Source organism: Microchirus variegatus, assembly GCF_963457635.1.
Source record: "Microchirus variegatus genome assembly, chromosome: 14".
In the NCBI taxonomy this organism is placed as follows: Eukaryota; Metazoa; Chordata; class Actinopteri; order Pleuronectiformes; family Soleidae; genus Microchirus; species Microchirus variegatus.
In genome coordinates, this window is record NC_139815.1 from 25318673 (window position 1) to 25345049 (window position 26377).

General features: G+C 42.5%; 1 protein-coding gene across 1 annotated transcript in view; it reads left to right on the top strand.

Moving 5' to 3' along the window:
- Positions 1–10086: 10086 nt before the first annotated feature.
- The window catches only part of LOC310936798 (mothers against decapentaplegic homolog 6-like), a gene marked incomplete at its 3' end in the record, with an annotated part of 32198 nt that continues 15907 nt past the window's right edge, over positions 10087–26377 (top strand). The window contains exons 1-3 of the mRNA XM_083900948.1: positions 10087–10943; positions 14880–14933; positions 15359–15436. Of these exons, the coding sequence (XP_083757074.1) occupies positions 10208–10943; positions 14880–14933; positions 15359–15436 (868 nt within the window). The 5' untranslated portion in view covers positions 10087–10207. The remainder of the gene's footprint in view (positions 10944–14879; positions 14934–15358; positions 15437–26377) is intronic.

A 26377-nucleotide genomic window follows, 5' to 3' on the forward strand; every position in this document is an offset into this window, starting at 1 on the left:
CGTTAATTGGAACTTCCGGTCTAGGTCCGCTTTAAGTGATATCAGAGATAAGTATAGGCTGCTTCCAGAGATACACTGAAGTCAGGACATTCCGTGGGCTGTGTGATCACTTTGTCATTTTTAACCCTTAAACCACTTAACAACCACACATTATCTGCCTGCAACTGTGCTTTTAAATGAGCCTGCTGTTGTTTTGTATGAAGGTTGTTTGATGATCTTTGTTCATGCAGGATATCATTGAAATTCCCAGACTTAAAATGCATGTAAAGTGATAAAAAATGATCATGTCTGACTTGACACTGACCACCTCACTACAAATGGAGAGTAATCTCATGTCTGGGCTTGGTGAGTTTGCTCCAACTACACCTGGAACACACGGTGTAAACGGCTGATAAAGCTCGCTGAGAGTTTTTATACCATTACCGCACTTGAGGAGGAGTTACGTTAACTATGGCTCCAGTGCATCATCGAGCCATATTTTTAGACACTCCATAACTCTGAAGAGAAACTGATATCAGTCTTAACTCTTCAATTCTTTACTCCACAGTGGTAAACCACTGTTTTCCACATGTTCCTCAGCCACCCTTTTCTCTCATCACTCATCATCATCCTCCTCTTCCTCACATATACTTTAGATTAAGATGAGAAAACAATCGCTGATGTTATTTGTTTCATTTTCTACGCACTTCGGTCAAAAGTCCTCAGCTCCGCTCCGATCACATACCCTGGTATAAACAGTAGAACAGTATTTGAGGGTTTTTATTACCACCAGGGGAAGCTTGGTACATGGACAACAGTTTGAGAACCATGGTTGTAACATTTATAACGTGTGAAGAGGAGAATCTCTCCATTTCCTTCACGCCGTCTTAAAATAAAGGTTGTAAGGACATAAACGCTACCATTTTGCCACATGCATGAAATTGTTCTCGTGCATTTTTGCAGCAGCCATTCACCTGCACATTTGGTTAACCTCACTAAAAACCCGCATCAGCGCAAACGTGGTCTCTTTCGGTCTCGCGTCGTCTCGCTGCCATTGCCCTTTTCCACCATTTCGGACCCATCCATCCCCACCCACCTCGTGCTATTAGACGTATATTGTGGAAGTCTGGATTAATGGTTAATTTCCCGGAAACCCCTGTGTTCTGTCATAAAGTGCTTTCCATTAATTAGTGACTCTGTTACTGAGAAAGGAGTTGGGGCGGGGGGGGGGGGCTTGGGGGGGCAGGAGAAGAGTGATTAATGAGCCACCGAGTGCAGCCACTGGCTCGACTGTACAGTACCAGTGAAGAGCGTGAGAGTCGGAGCCGCGAAGCATGAGAAACTAAATAAATATGTGGCTTTGAAAGAAAATGCATCGGAATTCAGTGGAGCTAGAGCTGTGAAATATGAGTGCTGAGGATGTCTCTGTGTGTGTGTGTGTGTGTGTGTGTGTGTGTGTGTGTGTGTGTGTGTGTGTGTGTGTGTGTGTGTGGCCACAAGTCCAGCTACTGAACTGAGAAGTGTTAAGTTCAAGAAGTGTAGAGTTTCTCGCACTTTTTCTCTTTTTTAACGTAGGGATCATTTTTGACACCGCAGCAACAGTTAGGTCGAGGGAATGTAATATACTGTAGATTTATTTTGTATATATTGTGTAATATGCTGGATATAAACTCACAGACATTCTCACCAAACTTTAACATCTTAGTTTAGCCCAAAAGTATAGCAGTTAGCATTCTCGCCTTTGCAGCAAGAAGACCCGGGTTCGCGACTCTATCAGAACAAGGGCCTTTCTGTATAGAGTTTCCGTGCAGAGCTTGCGGTTCTCTGTTTTCCGCCCACAGTCTAAAAACATGCATTATTGGGATTGGGTAAATTGGACGCTCTAAATTGACTGTAGGTGAGAGTGAATGTTTTTTGTCTCTATATGTGGCCCTGTCATGTCCAGCGTGTACCTTGCCTTTTTCCCCATGTCAGCTGAGATTGACACCAGCGCCCCTTGCGACCCTCAAGTGGAGGATAAAAGCGGTCGAAGGTGGATGGATGGATATTCCAGTCATTGATATTCCATTGTTCCCAGAGGCTGGGCTGTGATTCTTGCTGTCATCGATATCATTCTGCCTCTGTTTGGTCTTTGCGGAGACGACGTCACGGCACTTGCATGCTACGTCTTTCGTCTGTCAAGCAGTACAATCGGGGTACTGACTGAGGGAGCGTTTGTGTGTATACAGCAGCAGCAGCAGCACAGAGGTGGCGGTGGCAGGTCACATTAATCCCATCAAATTTGAAAGAATGTCTGGGATTTTTGAGAGGACGAAATTAACTTCTGAATCTTTTTTACAGACGTTTCTTTGTGTTTTCAGTCCTCTCGCACTTCCCACTGCTTATTAACGCTGATTAGCCAAATCACGTGGCGGCAACGCAACGCGTCAAGGCTCCGAGACTCGTAGACGCGGTCTGGGCAGTGAGTCTGTACACAGACCCCTATGGAAGTCAGATTAAGAGGACGGCCTGGCCTGAGTCCAGTGCTCTGGCCAGACATTATCTCTAGCACCCCTGTATGTTTTCATAAGGGGGGCCTCCTAGTTTCTCCAGTGCCGGCCTGTAAGTGGCTGCGGGGAGTGTTTGTGTGTGCTTGAATGTTTATGTATGCGCGTATGCGTGTGTGTGTGTGTGTGTTAGTGCAGAGTAAACTGCCGCCTTGGTGGAGCAACATACTGTCTGCCATGTCTAGAGGAGAGCCATTAGGGGAGCAATGAAGCTGATGACATGTTGTTCCTGTGACAGGCTGCCTGGCCCCAGACTCTGCTGCTGCTGCTGCTGCTGCTGCTGTGGGAGCGACACAGGTCTGCTGCTGCTGCTGGACAGACACAGAGACGCAAGGACGGCGTTTATTTTGGGAGGTAGTTTGGTGCCGGACTCCCTGTCTCTGTACTCTCCCACCAACCTTTATACACCACCACCGCCGCCGCCACCACCACCCTCCTCTTCCCACTCTCACAACATGCACGCACACACCTTATCATCAACACACACACACAATCGGAACAATTTGGCAACTGACAGAGGTTTTCTTAAGCTCAGTCTGCGCAAAATAAACAAAACCAAAACAAAACAAAAAAAGCATTTCAATGCTGGTGCCACAATGGTTTTTGAACATATTGAAAAAGACTTTAATCCACAGAACCAGACAGAGGTTTTTAATGGGACTATATATGATTTCAGTAGTTGAAAGGGATCCCAGTAGGTGCACTCACCAGGCAATAACTTACAGCTGAACCGATGTACCTAATAAAGTGGTCCCCACTGAGTCTTGTATGATGATGAATTGTCAATTACTACTTTCCCACAGTGAACCGACTGCACCTCAGGTAGCTCTGCAGAATACGAACATTAACACCCCTGGTTTAAAGTTCTAGGGCTAGGGTCAGATATTTAAATATAAACATCTGTAATACATCTGCAAAACGTCTGTAATATTACAAACCATCGTCAAATTAGCTCACACAATACCATTTAAAGGTAGGGTTGGAGATCCTGGAAAAACGGTCCTGAGATCCTTTCTTCAGACTTCCCTCTGAAGCTACACCTCCAGACCAAAGGAACGCTTGTTCACGTAGAATGTTTGTTTCGTGAGGATTAAACTTCGGTACTTTTCGGGTGACGCTAACGCATACTTTTTTCTTTTGCATACTTGTTCAAACGTGATGCAGAAAAACAACAAATACTCTCAAAAGATCACAGAGACATAAAGTTAACCTATTGGATTATTGCAGACCTTTCTGGGCTTTTTTTTGGATCACGCCACATCAAAATAGTGTTGATGGCACCTTTTCTGCCATAAGAAGCAGAATCTTCTTATATTCGCATATAGGAAACGACCTCAGGACTCGCAGCCTGAATGCTGAGAAATAGCACCTTTTTTGGATTGTGTGATCACAAAATACACATAGTATAAAACCCATTACCTCCCAGAACATGTCCCGCCAAAGACAGACGTCTCCTCTGCACTTTTAATGTGATTTTCATTTATTTCACACCACAGAAATTAGAAAAACATGCCAAGAGATAACGTATGAGGCGTCTACCGCCCCCTAAAATAATAATAATAATACGTTAATCAGCGGAACTGTACCTCTTTATTCATTTCATTCTTATTTTACCACTTAAATTCCCAGTTGAGTATTTGCACTTTTACTTAATGAGGTTTCACAGTACACATGACCTTACTTGTAATATATATGTCACGTTATCTAAATTCTTCCACTTCAGACTTTGACGACATGATACGGAACTGAGTGTTGACTGTGAGGAATGTGCGTTACACCCACTGTGATTTATGTGTTTGACTCAGCTGAGGTTGGTGGTCCTCTCCCATTTCATTTTGTATTAAAGGTCCAGTTTGTAACATTCAGGAAGCTCTGTTGGCCAGTAATCGTATATATATATATACCTTCCATACAGATAGATGTTTGTATGAGTTTAGAACTGCTTCAAAATAAAAATAAAAATATGTGGTGTTTTAGGCAAGGGCCTTGGTTTATGGAGGCCATCATCTTGTGTTGCTCTACAACACCCAGTGTGTGTTTTGCACTTTGAAACAAAGGCGGGAAAAACAACCTTATGGTACGTTGCAGAGTCGCACCATTACGCTAACCCTTATATGCTGGATTGTTAAATGAGGAAGACAAATAAGCTGCAGCTGATGCCAGGTGTCTAATATGAGTCTGTGTGTTATTTTAAAGGCACAGAAATTAAGTTTCCTGCCACTGTGACACTCAACTCCCGACGAGGCTCGTCCACAGCTTCTTACACTTCTCTTTCTGCATCCATGCATCTGATTGAGTTACACAGGGGAACACTTTTTTGAACAGGTGCCCAGCCAACCCATCTACACACACACACACACACACACACACACACACACACACACACACACACACACACACACACATTCTTGTACTTGCTGCATACTGAGGATCGGGTAAAAGAGCTGACAAAGTGAGGACCAGCATTTCCACTTTATAAATCAACACAATTACAAATATCTACTTTTTTTTACTACAAAATTAAAAAAAAAAAAATTGACCCAAAATTTGACAAAAACGTCATACTATTCTGTCATCCAAAATTTGAAAAAAAAATTTACCCAAAATGTTTGGTCCAAAATTTTACGCAAATTTTTACGCAAAATTTTTGGTCCAAAATTTAAAAAAAATTTTTTTGACCCAAAATGTTTGATCCAAAATTTGAAAAAAAATTTGACAAAAAAATTGATGCAACATTTTTGGTCCAAAATTTGAAAAAAGAAAAAATTTGACCCAAAATTTTTGGTCCAAAATTTGAAAAAAAAAATTGGACCCAAAATGTTTGGTCCAAAATTTGAAAAAAAAATTGACGCAAAATGTTTGGTCCAAAATTTGACAAAAAAAAGTCATACTATACTATGTCATCCAAATTGTATTTTTTATTTTTTTTTGACAAACAGAGTATAGCATGTTATACCAACCTAAGGAAGTGATTTCAATGAAAATAAAGTGAGGACCGACCAAAATGTCCTCACTCCGTAAAAATGTCCTCACTTTGTTGGTTAAAAACTCTCATTGATCCTCAGTATGGGGCAAGTACAAGAACACACACACACACACACAGGTTTGCTCAGCTGTTCTTCTCAGGACACTGTATTGACTTATTCAGTTGGGCAGGCTAAAAAAAAAAGTGCTATCCCTAACCTTAACCATAACCAGTTAATGACTAACCCTAACTTTATCCATAACCACAATTCAAATGGTTCAGGTTTTGGTCTCCATGGGGACTACTGGTCCTGAGAAGGTCAGTGTTTATGCCAGAAAAGGTCGTAAAGAGGTAACAAATACAAACACACTCACACACTCACACTGCTCTCCTCTTCTTTCCTTAACTCTGTCCTTCTGTCGATGTAACTCGAGCCTCACTCGGCATAAGCCCGGCCATGTCATCCCTCGCATACTCCAGCAGAGTTTGGGGACATTGATTCTGGACCGGCGTACATAACTGGGAATACCACTCACACCCAGGATTAACTCTTGTGATATGAAGAGTTGACCCAGTCATGGAGCGAGAACACTGGGGGCTAATCCTGCAGCTGAAACGTCGCCTGTGGAGTTGTTGAAATGCCAGTCTCACGCAGTGATGGAGGTCACGTTGGTACATAAGAAACCTGTCACTGAGCGATACCTTAACCCCCCCCCATTCTCATGTTGACATTTTCTAAATACCATTTGTCGTATTTACTTTATTTTGATTGCTAATTTTGTTCATTGCTGTATTCCAGAGACTTTTGTCCTGCAGTAATAGCTGCATAACATATACATGCAGAGAAATAACACCTTTCTCAGATTGTGCTGTCACACAATACTAGGAGAGGAAGATGAGGATGATTCTTCACCATCTGACCAATCTGGTCACCGCCAAAAGGAAACAAACCATTGTAAGTACAAACCCGTGACTCATAACTGAAACTAATCTATTCATTTGTCAGAGGAAATTTGCAAATGAGGAGACGTCAGAGGAGGAGTTTACGATAAAAAAATTAGAAGATTCAATTTGTGAGAATAGATGTATACTACTTATATATAAAATGTGACCCAAAATGTTTGGTCCAAAATTTAAAAAAAAAATTTGACCCAAAATTTGACAAAAACGTCATACTATACTGTCATCCAAAATTTGATGCAAAATTTGACCCACAATTTTTGGTCCAAAATTTGAAAAAAAAATTGACACAAAATTTTGGTCCAAAATTTGAAAAGAAAAAATTGGACCCAAAATGTTTGGTCCAAAAATTGAAAAAAAAATTTGACAAAAAAATTAATGCAACATTTTTGGTCAAAAAAAAAAAAAAAAAAAATTGGACCCAAAATGTTTGGTCAAAAAATTAAAAGAAAAATTGACACAAAATTTTGGTAAAAAATTTGAAAAGAAAAAATTGGACCCAAAATGTTTGGTCCAAAAATTAAAAAAAAAATTAATGCAACATTTTTGGTCAAAAAAAAAAAAAAAATTGGACCCAAAATGTTTGGTCAAAAAATTAAAAAAAAATTTGACGCAAAATTTTTGGTCCAAAATTTGAAGAAAAATAAATAAATTTTGACTTTTGTCCAGCAGTAATAGCTGCATAACATATACATGCAGAGAAATAACACCTTCCGTGTTTTGGTGACAGAAATGACTCTCAAGCAGCTCTTCATTAGTAAAAGAGACGTCTGATTACACAGGGAGAACATGCAAACTCCAACAGGGATTCAAACTGCTGACCTTCTTGCTGTGAGGCAACAATACGAGCCACTTCAGCACCATGTAGAGAATTCAGCACCCATGCCTTTGTCACAGGTCTGCATCCAGGGCTGCGACTAATTATTATCACAATCAATTCATTTGTTTGATCCACAAAATGCTAAAACATGTTGGAATCGCTGACCTGTGTTTTCCAAATCTGGAAATGATGATCTTCTCAAATGACTTGAATGATTCAGTTTTAATGATGTTTTTGTTATGTGGAGCAAAAAAACCAGAAAATATTCATATTTAAGGAGCTGAAAAACCACAGAACTTGTTTTAATTATGCACTCAAACTCATTAACCCATTATTAAAAATAGCTGATAATTAATTCAGTGATCGTTGCAGCCCTGTCTGGAGGCGACTGTAGCTCGGTGGTAGAGCAACTTGTCTTTCAGCTTGAAGGTTTGGGGGTTTGATTCCCGGCTCCGCTCGTCTACATGCCGTTGTGTCCTTTGGCAAGACACTGAACCCCACGGTGCTCCTTTTTGCTTTTGTTGTTGTTGTTTTCAGTCGTCTTTTCCTGTTTGTGGTGGTGATTTGCACTTCAGGGCCTCTGTAGTTTTCAGAAAACTTGGAATTTAATAAGTCTGATCAAAAATGTGATGCAATTATAAATAAAAAAAAGGGTAAACAATATAATTCATGTAAATTAATCAATTTAACAGCTGTCAATATCTAAATACCGCTGCATCGTATTGTATTATTATATATTATTACAATGACTTTTTTGCATAACTGGGCCTCGATAGTGTGTGTATGTGTGTGTGTGTGTGTAAAGTATATTTAATTCTCTCCTTGCAGTAGTTTTTTTTCCCCTTCTATATTCACTCCTGATCAGCGCGGCTTCCACACAGATCAGCAGCAGCAGCAGCGCAACATTCCCAGAGTGAGCAGAGAGAGCAGAGCACAGCAGGATGTTGCGTCTTTAAGAGTTAAGAAACTTGAAACCGTGTTTGCGCAACAATCAGTGCGGCTCCCAGCCGCCAAAGTGTCTAGACTGGCACATGATGGCGGGAATCAACCAATGGCTCCAGAGCTTTCCTCTGTGGCCCCGAGAGGGAGAGAGACACTGAGAGCCAGGGAGAGAGAGAGAGTAAAGTATGAGCGGATCACATGTGGTGCTGAATCAGGTGGCCTTCAAAATAAAAGCATTGCAGTAACGTTTAAAAAAAAACCAAAAAAACTACTTTCAGTGGCTTTATGAATTACTATGATTATGATTGTTGTTGTTGTTATTATTGTTACTATAATTAGTAGTAGTATTTTTTGTATTGTTAGTGTTATTATTATCACAATTATTATTAGGGCCAGAGCGTGAATGCTAGGGGCGGAAGCGGCTCCTGACACACATTTGTTTTTCTATCGTTATAATAATAATAATAATAATTATTATTATTATTACTGGCGAACTGTCCAGGGCGTACCCCGCCTATCACCCAATGTCTGCTGAGATAGGCACAGCACCCCCCGCGACCCTCTGGTGGAGGATAAAGCGGTAGATAATGGATGGATGGATGGATTATTATTATTATTATATCCATGGCTTTGCAGTTCTTTTTGGGAAGGTTAACATGCATACACATTATTTTATAGTAATGTCCTTTCATTTGTTTAGTTTGGATGGAGCTTGAGTTTTAGGAAAATAACCTATAGCCTATATATGTTGAGCAGGTGTGTGGGGGGGGGGGGCTGAATGTTTTGTTGTAAATGAATATATGCAATGTATGCAGTTCATTTAAATGTAATGGAGTATGTTGAGCTTTTTTGTGCATGACTCATAGATCAATCAATCAAACACATAGTCGAGATAGAGAGCTCTATAAGATGGAGAAATTCTGAAATAAGTGACTGATGAATAAGTTTGCATTTTAGGTCTAATATTGAAAACATATTTGTCCATTTTTTAAGTCAAAGTAAATAAACTCCCCTCTATAATTAGTTAAGACAATGTACAAACTCCTCAGTGAGATAAACTTAAGGAATAAAACCAACATTATTGATTGTTTTTAAGCTCAGAAATAATTTCACGTGTGTTTTTGGATCAACCGCTCGTCTACGATCATGTGTGCGCATGAGTCTAATTTTGAAAATCCACGCAGTCTGTGCCATTATGTCTGACTTGACTCTGGTGTGTGTGTGTGTGTGTGTGTGTGTGTGTGTGTGTGTGTGTGTGTGTGTGTGTGTGTGTGTGTGTGTGTGTGTGTGTGTGTGTGTGTGTGTGTGTCCGCAGAGGACCTGCGGGGTTGGTGCAGAGTGGAGTGGAGTAATTCCAGCTCTCTTTAGAACAACTTCTCAGCACGGAATCCGTCCGTCCTGCAGTTTGGCACGTTGGAGTCCGCGTCCAGCTCTGCTTTATCCCGGGATAGTGACGCGCGGTTGTGTCGCCTCTTCCACGCCGACACAGACCGGCTGGATTCCAGCGCTGTGAGGATTTATTTCAGGGTGAAGAAAGACAGAAAGAAGAGGGGATTTACTGAGCAGGGGAGTTCGCCATCGAGCTCCAGGAGAAACTGTGTAAAAGTGTCGGTGTGTGTGTGGTTTTTTGATACTCTTCTCTCCGTGGATGTGGACTCGCGCGTTCGCTCTGACTATGGTTCGTGGGTCGTGTGTGAGATCTCCACGGTGTTGGGCAGTTGACGGATTGGCATAAGAGTTGTGGCTTAATTGAGTTGGCGACAGCAGGTCACTGAGCAGTGACCGTGTGGAGCCTTCGCTCTTTTCTCCAGACGCATGACTGAGAATCTCTCTCTAATGCTGCAGGACAGACAGAACACGGTGAGCACCGGGCGCGCATGCTGCGCGCACCGTGCACAAACCTCGAGCATTGCGCGACGAGTTTAAATCGATGTGGCATCTTTGGAGATCCCGACGGGACCGACAGGACTCATCCAAAACTGTCTAGGCTGTCGTATGTTCAAGTCGAAACGCTCAGGTCTCGTACGGCGACTCTGGAGAAGCCGTCTGGTCACCGAGAGCGACGGGCGGGATGGAAGCAGAAGAGGTGAGGGAGCGCGGAACGGTCCGTGCGGCAGACACTCGGGCAAGCTCCACAGACACGAGCAGCGGTCAGCGTCGCACACCGACGCCGCTCCGGGACTCACAGGAGAGGCTGGAGACGTGACGGAGTGCGCGGAGCGGGGGGAGGAGGCGCAGGATGACCGCGGTGCCATGTGCGTCCTGGAGCACAGAGGTTACAGGCCGGGACAGGAGGGCGACAGGAGTACGGTGACGTGTTGTTTGTTTGGGGAATGGGATCTCCGACCGCGGAGCCCTTATTGGGCCCCGAGGAAAGACGGAGGGGGCCCGTGTCAGTGCGCAATGAGGCACGCTGGTCTGGAGGACGAGGTGGCCATCACTGCTCATGTGTTTTTGAAAAGACTCAAGGAGAAATCTCTGGAGGCTTTAGCCAAGGCTGTAGACGCCAAAGGAGGGTTACCCAGCGAGTGCGTCATGGTGCCGAGCACCGAGCTGCGGCTCGGCTCTCATCACGTCTCTCCACAGTTCCTGCTGTGTAAGCTGTACCGCTGGAGCGACCTGCCGCTCTCTGCCCAACTCAAGTCACTGTGCCACTGCCAGAGCTTCGGCGCGGTGGACAGCGCCAAGGTGTGCGGCAACCCTTACCACTACAGCCGCTTATGTGAGCCAGGTAAGGACGTTTGGCCCTAAATGGACAGCTTTGCCATGCGATAGAAACAATTGTGAAAGGTGTGCCATAACTTTATAACAGATTACGCGTCATTTACATTTAACATCACATAAGGTGGAAGCTCGGGGGTTGAAGTCAGCTCTTGTTGTTCTTGGTGTTAAAAGACTGTCTGGTGCACAGTGTTTGCATCACTGCCCTTTTCCTCTTTCATTTTCATCATCTTCTTTTTATTTTGTATTAATATAAACCACTTTAGATGAACCTTAACACACTAATACATAAAACATAAAACATAAAACACACATATAAAAAAGGAAATTAACTATTAAACAGACAGATGATGATGATGATGACGATGATGTCAAGTGAGAAAAACTGACTTTATACAACATGACACTGAAGCCTGTAGTCACAGAAGCACTAGTGTTGGATATTGATGATGACATTGAATGCATCAGTGAAACATCCCAGAATCAGTGCATGTCGTCGACTCTGCACTTTTCTTTTTCCACAATCTTTCTACAAGCTTTGACTTAATCGACCATTTCTTTTAAAATGTCTTCTCCACATTCCAGACTCATTACACACACACACACACACACACATGTTTAAATTTGTTTAAAACTTTGCTGCTTTTCCCACATCATCCAATTCAGGCTCGCTCTCAAGTTGCACTTAGGCTCTCTTTTTTTTCCTCCCTGACAAGGAGGTCCTCCTCTTGTTATTTAGGTGAAGGAGTGCCGATAATATACAGTTTGCTTAGCGCTGGCGCCAGACTGACTCGCTGGCTATCTGACTGACTGAGGACTCCGGCAATTACTGGCTCTGCTCTTAAAGGGGCCGCAGCCACAAAAACCCATGTCCACTTTGGACTGGAGACTGTTCCTACAGCAGTAGACACAGCAGAGAAACTGTTTTTTTTATTTTTGTGAAAGTCTGTGTTAGATAAAACACTTTTGTCTTGATATAAACATGCAGTGTTTAAAAGTTGTGATGGTGAATGATAACATTTTTCAAAGTTTTTTACTTGACAAAGAGAGAACAAAACAAAGACTCGAGCTAAACTTAAAGCAACAGTGTGTAACTTTTGGCAAGTATTCTGCCACAGTTTGGGTCTTTGTGAACAAAAATTGATGTAGCGTTGTTTTTACGCTGTATCAGTCTGTGTATCATCTGTATCAAAGTGCTTTTGTGAGTAATTATTTTAAATAACGTCCCCATATCACAGTGTAGTGTCACGTACGGTACAGCAGTAATGCTTACAGTAAGTTTGATGACACAACACTGTGATACGGTGACGTGGCAGCCCATGGCCAAGTAGAAAAGGAACTTAGCTTGCCACCGGAGGGTTGCCAGTTCGAGTCCAGCTCAAAAAAGGGCTGGGGTAGACCCTGCTCAGTGGTGGCTCCTAATTCTAGCAAGGTTCCTATTAGAGGATGGGTTAAATGCGGAGAAGGGAATAATAAGGGATTCATTTATTAATATCTTTTTTCGGGTGTTGCACTTTGCAGACGGTCCCTGTTCTCCCATGTAATTGAACCCATCGAATTAATGAAAAAGATGTCTTAGCTTGTTGTCTATTCAAATTATGTGTTTCAACAATGTTTAATTTCAACGTTATCGATCGCAGAAGATTGAATTTGTAAACATCTTTTCAACTTCGCTCGAAACTCGAACAAGCAAAACTATCAGACCTGACTGAGGGAGCGTTTGAAAAAGAACTATAATGCCCAGCCAATGTAGTTGTTAATCACCAACACCGTCTTATTATTACTTCTTTAGGCCATGATTTACATCCGTGTGCTAAAAAATGTTTCTCACACACACAGACAAATGTGGCCAAATATAATAACCTTTAATGACAGCAATTGACTTTTCTTTAATCGCAATGTAAGAAAAGTTAAACATATACAGTGTAAATGCACATTTAAGTATAACATATCAAATCTTTTCATGTTTCACCACAATTGTTCCGCTCATGAAGTTATTTAAAACCACATTTTATCCCCCCCCCCCCCCCCCCCCAACTTAAAGTCAAGATAATTGTCAATATCAACTGATCATTTATTTCCATGATGATTTTCCTGTGGTTGTCCAGCTCTCGTGTGAAGTTAAAATCTCTGTCTCTATCTATTAGTTTATGAGCCAAAAGAAAACGCATTTGTTTCCATAGTGACGTTAAAAAGAAGAAGTTTGAGCCTGTTTTGTTTTTTTTCCACCACATCAGTGGACACGTGTGTCGTCTTCTGATCATGTGACGGCCGGGAACTCCTGTGTATTTTAGTAGTAACACAATATAACTGATGAGGCAGTGAAGACGTTTTTCACACCTGCAGCTGTTTGTGTTACTGTAAGTCTGAAGGTTATTTATAATTTCACATTGTAAGTTTTACTAAGCAACTCTTTCTTCTCCTGTTACGTTGAGTGTTTTTTTTTTTTTCCGTTAACACCAGTAGTGATGCAGTTCACAAGTAAAAAATGACTTTCAGTAAAACACCAACGCCAGAGACGTTGAGCATACGCTACATGGCAGGAGAGCATTTTTAAATAAAGCTTTATTTGGATAAGTATACATTAGAATGTATACAAACACAGAAAAATACAAAAAGATGAAGTTACGGCGAAGAGAAGTTACAGGGGTTGGAATTATGGCGTCATCATTTTCCCAAAGATTTGGATTTTCCCACTCTTTATCAGGGTTTATCTCTACCAAAATAAAACACCAATATGATACAAAGCTGAGTCACGCAGGCTTGTTTTCATGTGGACAGCAACTGCATTTTATCGTTAACATTTCGTCAAAAATTTATTTTTGGGGGTAAAATATCTATTAGTACATTTTCTGACACCTTTTGTGATTTAATTCAATTCAATATGCAGGAATATACTGTGATATAAGCACAAGATCTTAAAGATACACATATTTTTTCCAACGTTAGTGTTATATATGTATATATATATATATTTTTTTTTTTTTTTTTTTTTTTAATTAACAAAGTAGAAACATCTAAAATATCAATAACATGAAAAACCTTTACAAATGTACACATTGATTCAGTCTGAGTGTGTGTGTCTGGGGGGGCTATGTTATTGTTGTCGAAATAAAAGTGCTAAGTAGAACCATATAAGGTTCTTCGGCTTGCCCTCATAGGAGAACCTTTTTTGATCCAGGTAGAACCTTTTTATAAAGGTTCCACCAAGAACCCTTTTGGAGGGTTCCACCAAGAACCCTTTTATTATTCAGGAAAGGCGTTTCTTACTGGAACCATTAGTCTTACCAAGAACCCTTCCAGAAGAAAGGGTTTTTCAGAAGCAAATGGTTCCAGGTAGAACCTCAGCCCTTGTAAAAGGACCCTTTTGGAACCCTTATTTCTAAGAGTGTATAAGCAAGTAATAAATATTCATTTGTAGAGCACCTTTCACAAATGTAAAAGCACATAATGGTCAGCATTAAGAGTAATCACACAAATTAAAAATGAGTATAAAAAGTATAGTATTAAAAAAAAAGCAAGAGTCAGTAAAATAAAGTCAATAATAATTTGGTTTGTTGGTGATGGTGTTAAAAGGACATTCTCATGTAATTAAAGGTATCATACTTAGGTTTCTCATACATTTTTATTTCAAGAATATCTCCGAGGATAAACACACCCTAAACCTAACCAGGGGTTTTTTTGTGCCCACACTGAACCTTACATTCATCACACTCGTTTCTCTTTAAAAGCGGTTAAAACACTATAATGATGCAAAGCACATTCCTTTACAAACTGCACGAGAATGCCGCCGAGTCGTGTGGGAACGTCATTTTTTTAGGATTAAAAGGTTGTTTCTGTGTGAGTGAGCCGCGATTGGTTCGTTTGTTTTTAAGTCGGGTGATAATTTAGGATGAAGAACAACACGGCCTTTAATTTAACCTTCTTTTTTTTGTTGCATTTCCAGAATCACCTCCTCCTCCGTACTCGCTGTCCCGCTCAGATGAACACAAGCCACTGGGTGAGTTTGGAAAAATCAGCTCCCACATTACATTAAAACCAGTCCCCGACACAGAGGGTGGCGCCAGCATCGTATTTTTAGCCTGGAAACACAGATTAACTGTGAAAATGCATGTGTGGTGAAAGTGCCACCGAATGTAGTCGGGGCTTTATTGAGTACCCGGCGTCCATTTTGACGACGACAGTTTGTAACAGAGGAACTCCATCTGTGCAACCAGGGACTGTTTTTATAGGGTTTTAATCAATAGTTATTGACCATTCTGACATCATGTCCAAGGTGACGTCTCCCACCTGTCGCCTTCCACCTGTGCAAATCATACATGTTTTTAATTGTGTAAAACATAGATATGAATAAATCATAAATACAAGAATGATTTTTTTGCTTTTCTTCTGCTTATGTTTGTGTTTTTTTTCCACTCTGACCAGACTCAACCCTGTCTTACACTGAAACTGTGCCCCCCCTCCTCTCCAGTCCGCCTCACATCATGCCAAGAGACTACACAGGTGAGTCACATGCATGTGAAGCGTGTGAACGTGTGAATATGAGCTCTGTGACCAGACAGGTGTGAAGCTGAACGCTGATCTGGTAATGCCCACGTTATGTTTCAGGAGTATAAATGGAGAAAGTTTTGAGTTGTGTGTGTGTGAGGTGAAGTAAATTGATTATTCTGTCGATTATTTTCTTAATCGATCATTTGGTCCAAAAAATGTCTAAAAAAAGTGTGTTTCCCAAACTGGAAATGATGATGTTCTCAGATGTCTTGTTCGTGGTTAATCGCAAAAAAGTCGAATAGTTAATTAGATTAGAATAGAAATTTAGTTTTTCATTAGTGGACAATTTCAAATATAAAGAGATGTAATAAACAGTTTATTTATAAATGTGTTATAGCACGGCATGGCTCAACCCTTCACAGTTTACTAATTACATACATTAGTATAGTACCTCCTCAACGTGGGCGGGGTCATCATAGCATGGCTGCATTTTACATGTGTAACTGAATCATTAGAATGAGAAGTTCATTAAAAAGATCTATTCAGTACTTCCTGTGTGACCGGAGCACAGACTTAACCAGACTCCTCTGTTAAATATTGAGATTTTAGACATTTCCTTTGCTAAATGTTGGAGATTAACGCACATTTTCAGGATTTTTAAGTCTTTTTAAGTGATCTACAGTTCGGCATTGTTCGGTTTGATTCACGTGTCGGAAGTTGCGCTCGTGAATCTTCCAAGTGACGGCGCTCTCTGACCAATCGGTGGCCGGCCAGTCTGACGATGTCACGCATAGTATCGACCCAGTTCGCTTGGAACCTCACCAGAGCAGGTACTAATAAAAGCACCAGGTACCAGGTTACTGTCGCTAATAGAAAAGCCCCCCAAAAAAGTGCTGCACTGTCCCACGTTCGTCCTGCCCTAACGACAACGTATGGTTTTTGCGTTGTGCTTTTCGTTGACAAAATGAACACTGTCTGAAACAATGCCGCGTTTAAGGCAAACATTTTCAAAACAACATTTAAAAAAGATCATTTGTGCCTCGTTCGATTTAAGCCCAATTTATACTTCTGCGTAAAGTGCTCTGCGTAGGTTACGCAGAGACTCTGCGTCGACGCAGAGCCTGTTGTAGAGCCTCTATGTCGTCTCCGTCTGCACGGAATATTTTTTAAGTGTCCGTCACTCCGTCAAGGCACAACGGAGACGGCAAGAGCTGCGATTGGTCCTCAGGAACAGGCCGAGCGAAGCTGCTCTGTGCCGGCTCACAGTGAGCACCGAGCGTCCACAGACGCGGAGCTGATCCCCGCCGACAACGCCGCTGCCAAACTATAAATACGTCATATCTTAACACACTCAGCACATGTTTAGACTCTAAATGGCCAATTTCTCGCCTCAAATTATCTTAAAACTGCGTTCCGTCACACAGAAAAGTGAGAAACGGCCACTGTTTCAACAACAACAGTCTTTCTCCCTCTTTCTTTCTCGGACGCCATTGCTCACTGTAGCCAGAAGCACAACAACCTTGCGCAGCGACCCCTACTGATCGGGCGGGAAATTGCAGCGCGTGTCCGTCGCACCACGACGCAGAAGTATATAAAGGCTCGAGGCGTCTCCGTGGTGACGCCAGACGGATAACGCATACGCAGTCGGAGAAGTATAATGTGGCCTTTACGCGTGGACATAGGTCTTTGAAGCGCGGGTGTCGTGCGGACGGCCGGAGTGTCTGGAGCAGGATTTATCCGTTTTTTTCAAACAAAACAAAGTAGTGTGGCTCAGGGACACCCACACTCAGGAGTGTAAACACACAGCGTGTGTCCCCCCCCCCTCACCCCATTGGAGTGTCCACATAAATGAGTGAATTACATTCACTCGTGTTATTATGTTGTTTCTTTTCCTTCCTATTTTCAAAGACGGCCAAAAAAACTTCACTTGCATAAAGCTCCCATTGTCAGGGAGGCATGGAGGCTCAGTGGGGGTCTGGCTGGGTCTCTCTCACTATCTATATGACACAGCAGTGTAGCTTTTCTCCCTCTCCCTCCCCTTCTCTCTTTCTCTCACTTACTTTCTCTTTGCCTACATTTTCTCTGCGAAAAAAAAAGAAAAAGAAAATTCTCTAGGATGAAGCTGCAATAAGATCCCCGTGCATACTCCCAATTCCCTCTGCCTTGTGAAACCGCCCATCCCCCCTCGTTCCCTCTTTCTTCCCTCAAATCCCTCCATTCCTCTCGGCAATTGAGCAGTGGAAAGAGACTGGCATTTTGGGGGCGGGGGGAGCCGAGTGGCTGTGATGAGGCGGAGGTGTAGAGTTTTGTGTGCCTGTGTATACGGTGTGGGGGTGTGGGGGGGTGTGTGCAGGCTTGTGGGCTGAGGGCTGAGTTTAGACAGGAAACAGCCCCCTCTAGATGATGAAACTGGAGCTTTATTTGTTTACGTGCCGGGGTCGGGTGGAGAGGTCCTCGCAGCGTTAGAAGAAAACCCACAAACCCGCTCGGATGGAGCCTCCACCGGGCTTCGCTTGTGGACGGCGTTGAAAGGTGAACGGGCACCTATTAAAGCCCAATTTATACTTCTGCGTAAAGTGCTCTGCGTAGGCTACGTAGAGACTCTGCGTCGACGCAGAACCTGTCGAAGAGCCTCTGCGTCGTCTCCGGGTGCATGAAATATTTTTTAAGTGTCCGTCACTCCGTCAAGGGACAACGGAGACGGCAAGAGCTGCGATTGGTCCTCAGGACAGGCCGAGCTAAGCTGCTCTGTGCCGGCTCTCAGTGCGCTCCGGGCGTCCTGAGAGAGGCGGAGCTGATCCCCGCCGATAACGCCGTTGCTGAACTATAAATACGTCATATCTTAACACACACAACACATGTTTAGACTCTAAATTGCCAATTTCTCGCCTCAAATGATCTTAAAACTGCGTTCCGTCACACAGAAAAGTGAGAAACGGCCACTGTTTCAACAACAACAGACTTTCTCTCTCTTTCTTTCTCGGACGCCATTGCTCACTGTAGCCAGAAGCACAACAACCTTGCGCAGCGACCCCTACTGATCGGGCGGGAAATTGCAGCGAGTGTCCGTCACCACGACGCAGAAGTATAAATGCTCGAGGCGTCTCCGTGGTGACGCAGACGGATAACGCATATGCAGTCGGAGAAGTATAATGTGGCCTTAAGTCCTGTGTTGTGTTGTCACCGCGCCGCAGAGCTGTCAGAGTCCTCAGAGTGAGAGGCTGCAGTAATTCCATTGAGAGTTTCCCGGAGTTTGTTTGTACTCTGAGTCCCGAGGTTACCTTCAGACGTGTCGTTTGAGTTTGAGGTTTGAAGCCTGTGTTGCTGTGTGTGTGTGTGTGTGTGTTTAACGGCAGAGCTGCAGGCAGCGTTTCAGAAAAATACTGGAATCACAAGCCTTTGCCAATGCACACGTCACCAGTTTGGGAAGGTTTTTCCATGTTTTCCTTATTCAGTGAGCTGTTTGCTTTTTGATTTAAAATCAAAGTGAAGCGTAAAAAACGGATCCTGTGTTCTTCTCTGAGATAAATGCTAAAAAAAAAAAAAGATGTCCAGTGGCAAAGCTGTAGGCAAGCGTTTAGGAATCACTGGCCCTGCCAATGCACACATTACCACTCTGGGAAAAATGTCCATGTTTTCCTTATTCAGTGAGCTGCTTCGTCGTAATATCAGCTCGACTTGAACAATACAAAGCCTTTTTTGTGTTGTTCTCAGTGACAAATGCTGAAAACTCCACAAATCTTTAATTCTTTGAGCCTGAAACTGCAACATTTGCTTCGCGAGTTTGGCTCCTGGTTCAATCTATACTGTTAATGCGTCGTGCAAAATAGTAATTTGACTCTCAGCCGCATTATCTGGGTGTGCTTTCCAGTCGATTTCAGTCAGACTACACTCTTAGAAATAAGGGTTCCAAAAGGGTCCTAATACAAGGGCTGAGGTTCTACCCCCGGAAACATTTGCTTCTGAAAAAACCCTTTCCCGAAGAAAAGGTTTTTCAAGGGTTCTTGGTCACACTAATGGTTCCTGTAAGAACCATTTTGATCCAGAGAACCCTTTTAAAACCCCTTTCCTGAATCAAGGGTTTTAAAAGGGTTCCAGGGTGGGTTCTGCTATGAGGACAAGCCTGAGAACCTTATACGGTTCTATTTAGCACTTTTATTTCTCAGAGTGTAACGTGCTTAACATGCATTTCTGTTTGTTTTCTAACGCTGTCTAAATGTTCTAAGAGCTTTATGGGCTGTGAGCTGGTGAGAGGACACATGTGTGGAAGTGGAGCTGTTTTTATGAATGATCTGGAGTGTGAGGGTAAATCTGTGTAAGTGTGTGTGTGTGTGTAGATATATATATATATATATATAAATACTTGTGTTTGTTACCTCTTAAGGGCTGTTACCGACATAATTACTGACCTTGTCCGGGGCCAGTAGACCTCATGGAGACCAAAACCTGGTCCTAATGAGGCAGAACCTCATTTCTGAGGAACTGGGTAATTTGAGGGCTGTGACTTGAGGAATTGTGGTTAGGTAAAGGTCGGGGATAAGGCTTTTTCAGGCCGTCCAAAAGAATGGAAGTCAACGCAGAGTCCTTAAAAGGATAAACCTGTGTGTGCGTGCGTGTGTGTGTGTGTGTGTGTGTGTGTGTGTGTGTGTGTGGTCTCTGATCCCCCTGCCCCCACACCAGAAAGCTGGAGCTGAGAAGTCGAGTTCAGGCCAAGAGCGCCGGCAGGAACGAGACTTGGCTAAACAACAGTAGCCAAGAAATCCGCACGAAGCCTTTGTTGTTAATGTTCAACGTTGATGTTTTAAAAGACAAACACTTTGTGTAGAATAACAGGAAATGAGCTGGACTTTTAAAGTTTCTTTTAATATATGTTTACGTAGAATAAAATCAACGCTGCTCAGATCTTTAAACGGATCTTCAGGCGATCGCGTCGGTCGTCGTCTATGTTTCCACAGAACAAATAGATGCTCTGAGCGTGTGCTGCGGTGCTTTCTTTGATGAATTTAAAGCAAATTATTTACCTTACCTTTAAGAGGAAAAAAGCAGAAGGGTGTGGTCCATACATACCACTGCTCCAGGCTCTATTATCTCACACACAGTTAATGTTCCCTTTACACAGTAAACAGCTCTGCTTTGAAAAAGAGGGGAAACATCTTCTGGAAGTTAAGCAGACTAATATCTCCTGAGAGCATCCCTGTATGTGTGTGTGTGTGTGTGTGTGTGTGTGTGTGTGTGTGTGTGTGTGTGTGTGTGTGTGTGTGTGTGTGTGTGTGTGTGTGTGTGTGTGTGTGTGTGTGACAAGGAGAGAGAGACAGAGAGGAATTTCTGTCTGACTCGGTGATAAGATCGTCTCAGTGCTCACATAGGGGTGCTATCAGAACACGCACACACACACACAAACACACTCAAACTTGTTTATATATATTAGTAAGGACACATCATTCACATGATGCATTCCCGAGCCCCTTACCCTAACCCTAAACCCAACCCTAACCCTAACCCTAACCCTAAAACCACATCCCAACCCTGAAAAAGCTCCCCAAAAGGATAGGTTTTGACATTTACATGTACACACACACACACACACACACACACACACACACACACACACACACACACGTCCTTGTTTTACTGCATCGTCGGCCCGTTATTATCATGCTTATCCTTTACCATAACAATGGAATACCTCAAGCGTCACAGGCGATTAACAACGTTCCCATTTACCAGCAATCGTCGTGAATAGGATGGAAAATAAACAAAGTCGGAGGAAGAAGAAGAAAACAACAACAACATCCTAGAGCTCGGTGACAACGTTACCGCGGTTAATATTGTGTAACTTTTTTTTTTTACTACTCTTTTCGACTGATGACATAAATAGTGAATCATCCCAAGTTGAAAGCAGTCAAGTTCACCACAAACATTAATGGCTGACGGCCGTTAAAAGTAACGCACGTCATCGTGTTTTCGCAGGAAAAAGAGGGAGCGACAGTTGCTCAGTGGGTAGAACAGGTCGTGAGCCCCGTGTGAGTCGCTGCAGATAAAAGTGTCCGCTAAATACCCCAACATGTAAATATAATTAAGTCAATTTGAAACAAAGACAAAGGAGAATTTGCCGTGCTCAGTCAACCAAGTCATGTGTTTTCACTGATGCTGTAAAAAACATTCAATCATATTTAAGATATGTAGATTGTAGGTTCTGTAGGTTTTATTTTGTGTTTGAAGATGGCACATCTGCGCAACTGTTTTAAGTTTTAGGGCGCTTTCACACCAGCTCTTCTTAATCGAAACCCTTGTTCGTTTAGTTTGGTGTTCGCTGTCCACACCCAATGCACTCTTCAAGTAGAAGTATACCAGGGTCTTAAGGCCCTATAAAGGGTTAAGCCCAATTTATACTCCTGCGTAAAGTGCTCTGCGTAGGCTACGCAGAGTCCTCTGCGTCGACGCAGAACCTGTCGAAGAGCCTCTGCGTTGTCTCCGACTGCACGGAATATTTTTTAAGTGTCCGTCAAGGGACAACGGAGACGGCAAGAGCTGCGATTGGTCCTCAGGACAGGCCGAGCGAAGCTGCTCTGTGCCGGCTCACAGTGAGCACCGAGCGTCCACAGAGGGCGGAGCTGAACACCGCCGACTTCGTCGCTGCCGAACTATAAATACGTCATATCTTAACACACACAGCACATGTTTAGACTCTAAATGGCCAATTTCTCGCCTCAAATTATCTTAAAACTGCGTTCCGTCACACAGAAAAGTGAGAAACGGCCACTGTTTCAACAACAACAGTCTTTCTCCCTCGGACCACATTGCTCACTGTAGCCAAAAGCACAACAACCTTGCGCAGCGACCCCTACTGATCAGGCGGGAAATTGCAGCGCCTATCCGTCACCACGACGCAGAAGTATAAAGGCTCGAGTGGTCTATGTGGTGACGCAGACGGATAACGCATTACGCAGTCGGAGAAGTATAATGTGGCCTTTAGGCCGGCTCTTTGTTTGGCCGTAGATCCATTCATCCATCATTAGGAAAAAGACAGATATGTCATATTATGACACAAGCGTCCTCCTGAGTGGACACAGCCACAACAGCAAAGCATCTGAAAAGTGGTGTGTGGACGTAGTTTGCATCGTAAGGAACAAATCTGCAGACTTACATGTGAGCTCCACCCAAATGAAGCAAAGAGTGAAGGTACCACAGATAAGAGTAATAATAAATGACATTGTCATAACAAGATTTTTGTAAAAAATGTGACTGCCCGACATTGGACACTCTATGAGGTACGTACGAGATATTCATCATAAGGCTTTGATAGTCCAGAAGGAAAGTGCCAAAGAGTTTGCGATGAACCTCCCTACTCCGATTTTGTCACATGACGTCATTGTTATTGTCGGACGCTTGTCCACCTTGTCGTCATTAGGGTCCTGGCTTTTGAACATGTGGAAACGAGTAAAGCAATAATACTTAGTGGACATTAGTGTGGCCTGGATGCAGTGAAGTAAGACAAGAAGACTGTTCCCTCTCTGCCCTTCGCTAATCAAATTTTGGTGGCTTGTTTGCCTAAGCAGAGCAAGGTATCAGCCAAACATCCTGTCTCAAAAAACCCTGTCTGCGCTCGCTGCAGCATTAACCCTATGAATCGGCCCTTTGACTGATGGGGCACGGCCCAGGAATGTTGGGAAATGGGGAAGGTGAGGGGGAGTATAGGGTCTCAGAGTGAAAGAGGCGGGGGGATGAGGGGGTCTGACTCTGGAGAGTGACATCTGATACGTGTTTGAACATATCGCTGTTAATACTTAAGAAACGCAGAGCTGAGCCGACATTCTTGGAAGTTTGGGGGTGGGTTTTGGGAGTCTGTGACTGCGTCGTGCTGTTTCGGTGAGTTTAGCTCGGAAAGTGTGAAGCTTTCCAGGTCAGTCCAGGTTGATGCAGACGGACGAGGGGTTTGTAAAACCGTCCACGCAGACTTGCACTGCTCTAAAGTAAAGGTCTGACTCGCAGAAGTGTGCGTTTTTAAATGACGTGCCTTTGCAGACGTGCTGCGGAATCGGTTGCAACGATGTGTTAAAGTCGCGAGATGTAAAAACTGTGCAAAGACGAAATGTAAACACCCACATTCTCCTGCGTCCGGGGAGAATCTGTCTGTCTCCGTCTGGACGGGTCCTCTCAGGGACTTGAACCTCCAGCCTGTTTGCCGGCACACGTACAACACTTGCTCCTGTGCCTGACTGAGACACATTAGACTATGGAATTCAACATCAAGTGCTGGCCCATTAACCATTTGCCATTTCCTCAAATATTTTCCATCACGCCTTCTTTTTTTTCGTCATGGCGGGTATGCAGCTGAGGACTTAGTGCACACGCAACGCACTCAGAGTTCTTTTATGTCAGTTTTGTCCTTTTTTTTCCCCTGAAATACTTTTCTTTTCAGGTTAAATGACAACACTGTTACCTAGAGATTACACTTATTCACAATTTGTTTGCAAAATCACTCTGAAGAATGATGTTACATTTTCTGCTAACATTATAAAAAAACCTGCCCACAGTAACAGTGCATTGGTTAATGTTGGTGGTTAGTTAAATCATTTACTCCAGTGTAACAATAGCTTATTTTCCTGGTGTCCACATCAATAAGTTTACAATATTTTAGTGATAAAAGTGTTAACACTACTCTTTTACGACTATTTCTCAAGGTTTAATTCATATACAATGCATTTGCTGTAACGAATGCACCTGTAATAATGATATTACATTTTCAAATGACATGATAAAGCGGTAAACAGTATGATTTATAGTTAAATTATTGTTAATCTTCACTGTATTGTAAGAGTAGCTTATTTTCCCGGCATCCACATGAATATATTTCCAGTATTTTAGTGTTAAAATAACTTTATTTACATCCATGATTAAATATCACAGGTCTTTTAACGACAAGCTAAATGCTTTTCATGCACGCGTGTCAACAATTTATATATATACAATTAATTTGCAAAAGCAAATGCACTTTGAAGGACGATGTTATGTTCTCTATTTGTGTATTGAGGAAGAATACAGTATTATTTATTATTGTTAGTTTAAAGTTTGTCATTTATGACACCATCACAGCTGTAAAATATGTCAGTGATCCAATTAGTTTATTAGTTTTTTTTAAGCAGGAGTGCAACAATACACAAGACAAACACTGCACGGCGACTCAAAAACTAGATGAGGCTGATAATGAAAATAATAATAATCATAAAACAGTATTAAAAGTGACACAGTTCACTGAATCATGAGTAGAAGTTAGTACAAACGCTCTTTACATTTATATCACGTCATAAAGACAAATGACCAGTTTGTTTGTATGTTTGTGTGTTGTTCACCTTTCTGAATAAATAAAGTTTTTTCAATTTCAAAGTCAACTCACCAGCAGGTTAAGGTGTTGTTTACCAAACAAACCTGCAGTGATATTGACTCTACAACATGATTGTAAACAGTGAACTGTTTGTTCAAAGCTCCTCTCAGAAATGTCACTAACGTGCTTAAAGCACATATTTATTGATTTATCTGTATTATTTTTGCTATTTATTTACTGGATTTGTTTCGCAGGATTAGTGAATGATCTTGGTTCCTCAGATGTTCAGGAATGCCAGATGGAGCGATGCGCTGCTCTGCTCTCTGTGAGAATGTGTATACGCTGAAATGCAGCTGGACGCAAACGTGTTTACAGACTCGCGGATGCAGAAGCATGTTTCAGACATTTACACCTTGAAGCTTCAAACTGTAGTAGCAGACGTCCACCATGTGTTACACATCAGCAGAGATAATCATTATTAAGTTAAGTTTGACTCTCGGTTTTTTTTGTCAACTTTCCCTCTCCTCGGTGTCGTCACTTCCTCTTTTTTATTGTCGTTTTATTGCGGCCTGTTTTTCGCTGGATGATGTCGGTTTTCTTCATGATCCAGAATGAAAGAATGTCCACATTTCAGTCTGTATTGTTAGTGGTTGTCAGTCTCTGTCGTTTGCCTCTTTTTTTTCTGCCTTTTGTCCTCATTTGCTTTGTCTTTCTAGCTCTTATTTGCTCCCTCGCTCTTTCAGTCCATGTTGTCAGGCCATCACAATTTAAAATAAGGTTTAAATTACAGGACTGGCTGTGGCTTTCCGTTGTTCCCTCAGAGTTTTTGCCAGCTCGCAATTTGGCTTTTAATGGAATGCTGCCATGCTGCTGAGCCTAAAGATTCTTTGCAGATGTCGACAGGCTCCGACTCTGTGAAGTGTAGGAAACTGTCGCCGGTTCTGTGAGCTCAGTCGGAGCACAGCGCTGGATTAAGGCTTAAGTTTATTTGAGGAGAGGAGTTTTCAGGAGATGTAGCTGTCTGTTGTTAGCGAGGGGGGAATCAAGTCACGCCTTCATGCTTCACAGTGTGATATAGATGGATTAGTATACACGTACTAGTTTCAAATGGATTTACTGAATGAAGTGTGTCTGCCTCCGCTCCACTAGGGGGCAAAACGCCCTCTTTCAGCTTGTTAGTATTTGGCAATTTAAGGTTAACATGTCAAACGCCATCGACGTGCACCAGATTCTTCCCTTATTTCTTCAGGCCAGCTTGAGTCCAACTCTGGTCCGATTAAATATCCGACTAATTCGAGGAAAATGCTGCTCCACACCGATGAGTAATGCTCCCCGATAAATGGGACGACTTACATTTAGTGGTCTTGCATTCCACCACCACGGAATCTGCTTGCGTTTCAGTCTATTTCAGATGAACCACAATAAAATAGCTTCTACGACGGTCGCTATATCTGTTGATGTAACACGGTACTCTGCACCGCCCTCTAGAGGAAGTATTGCATTAATGTCCATACCAATGACGCACAGCAGGATAGTGATGGAGATAACGTGTGGGACGGATGGACGTAAAAAAATGGGGCTTTTAGTTTGTCTCTGAGAAATTTGATTCAGTACAGTTTCAGTATTTT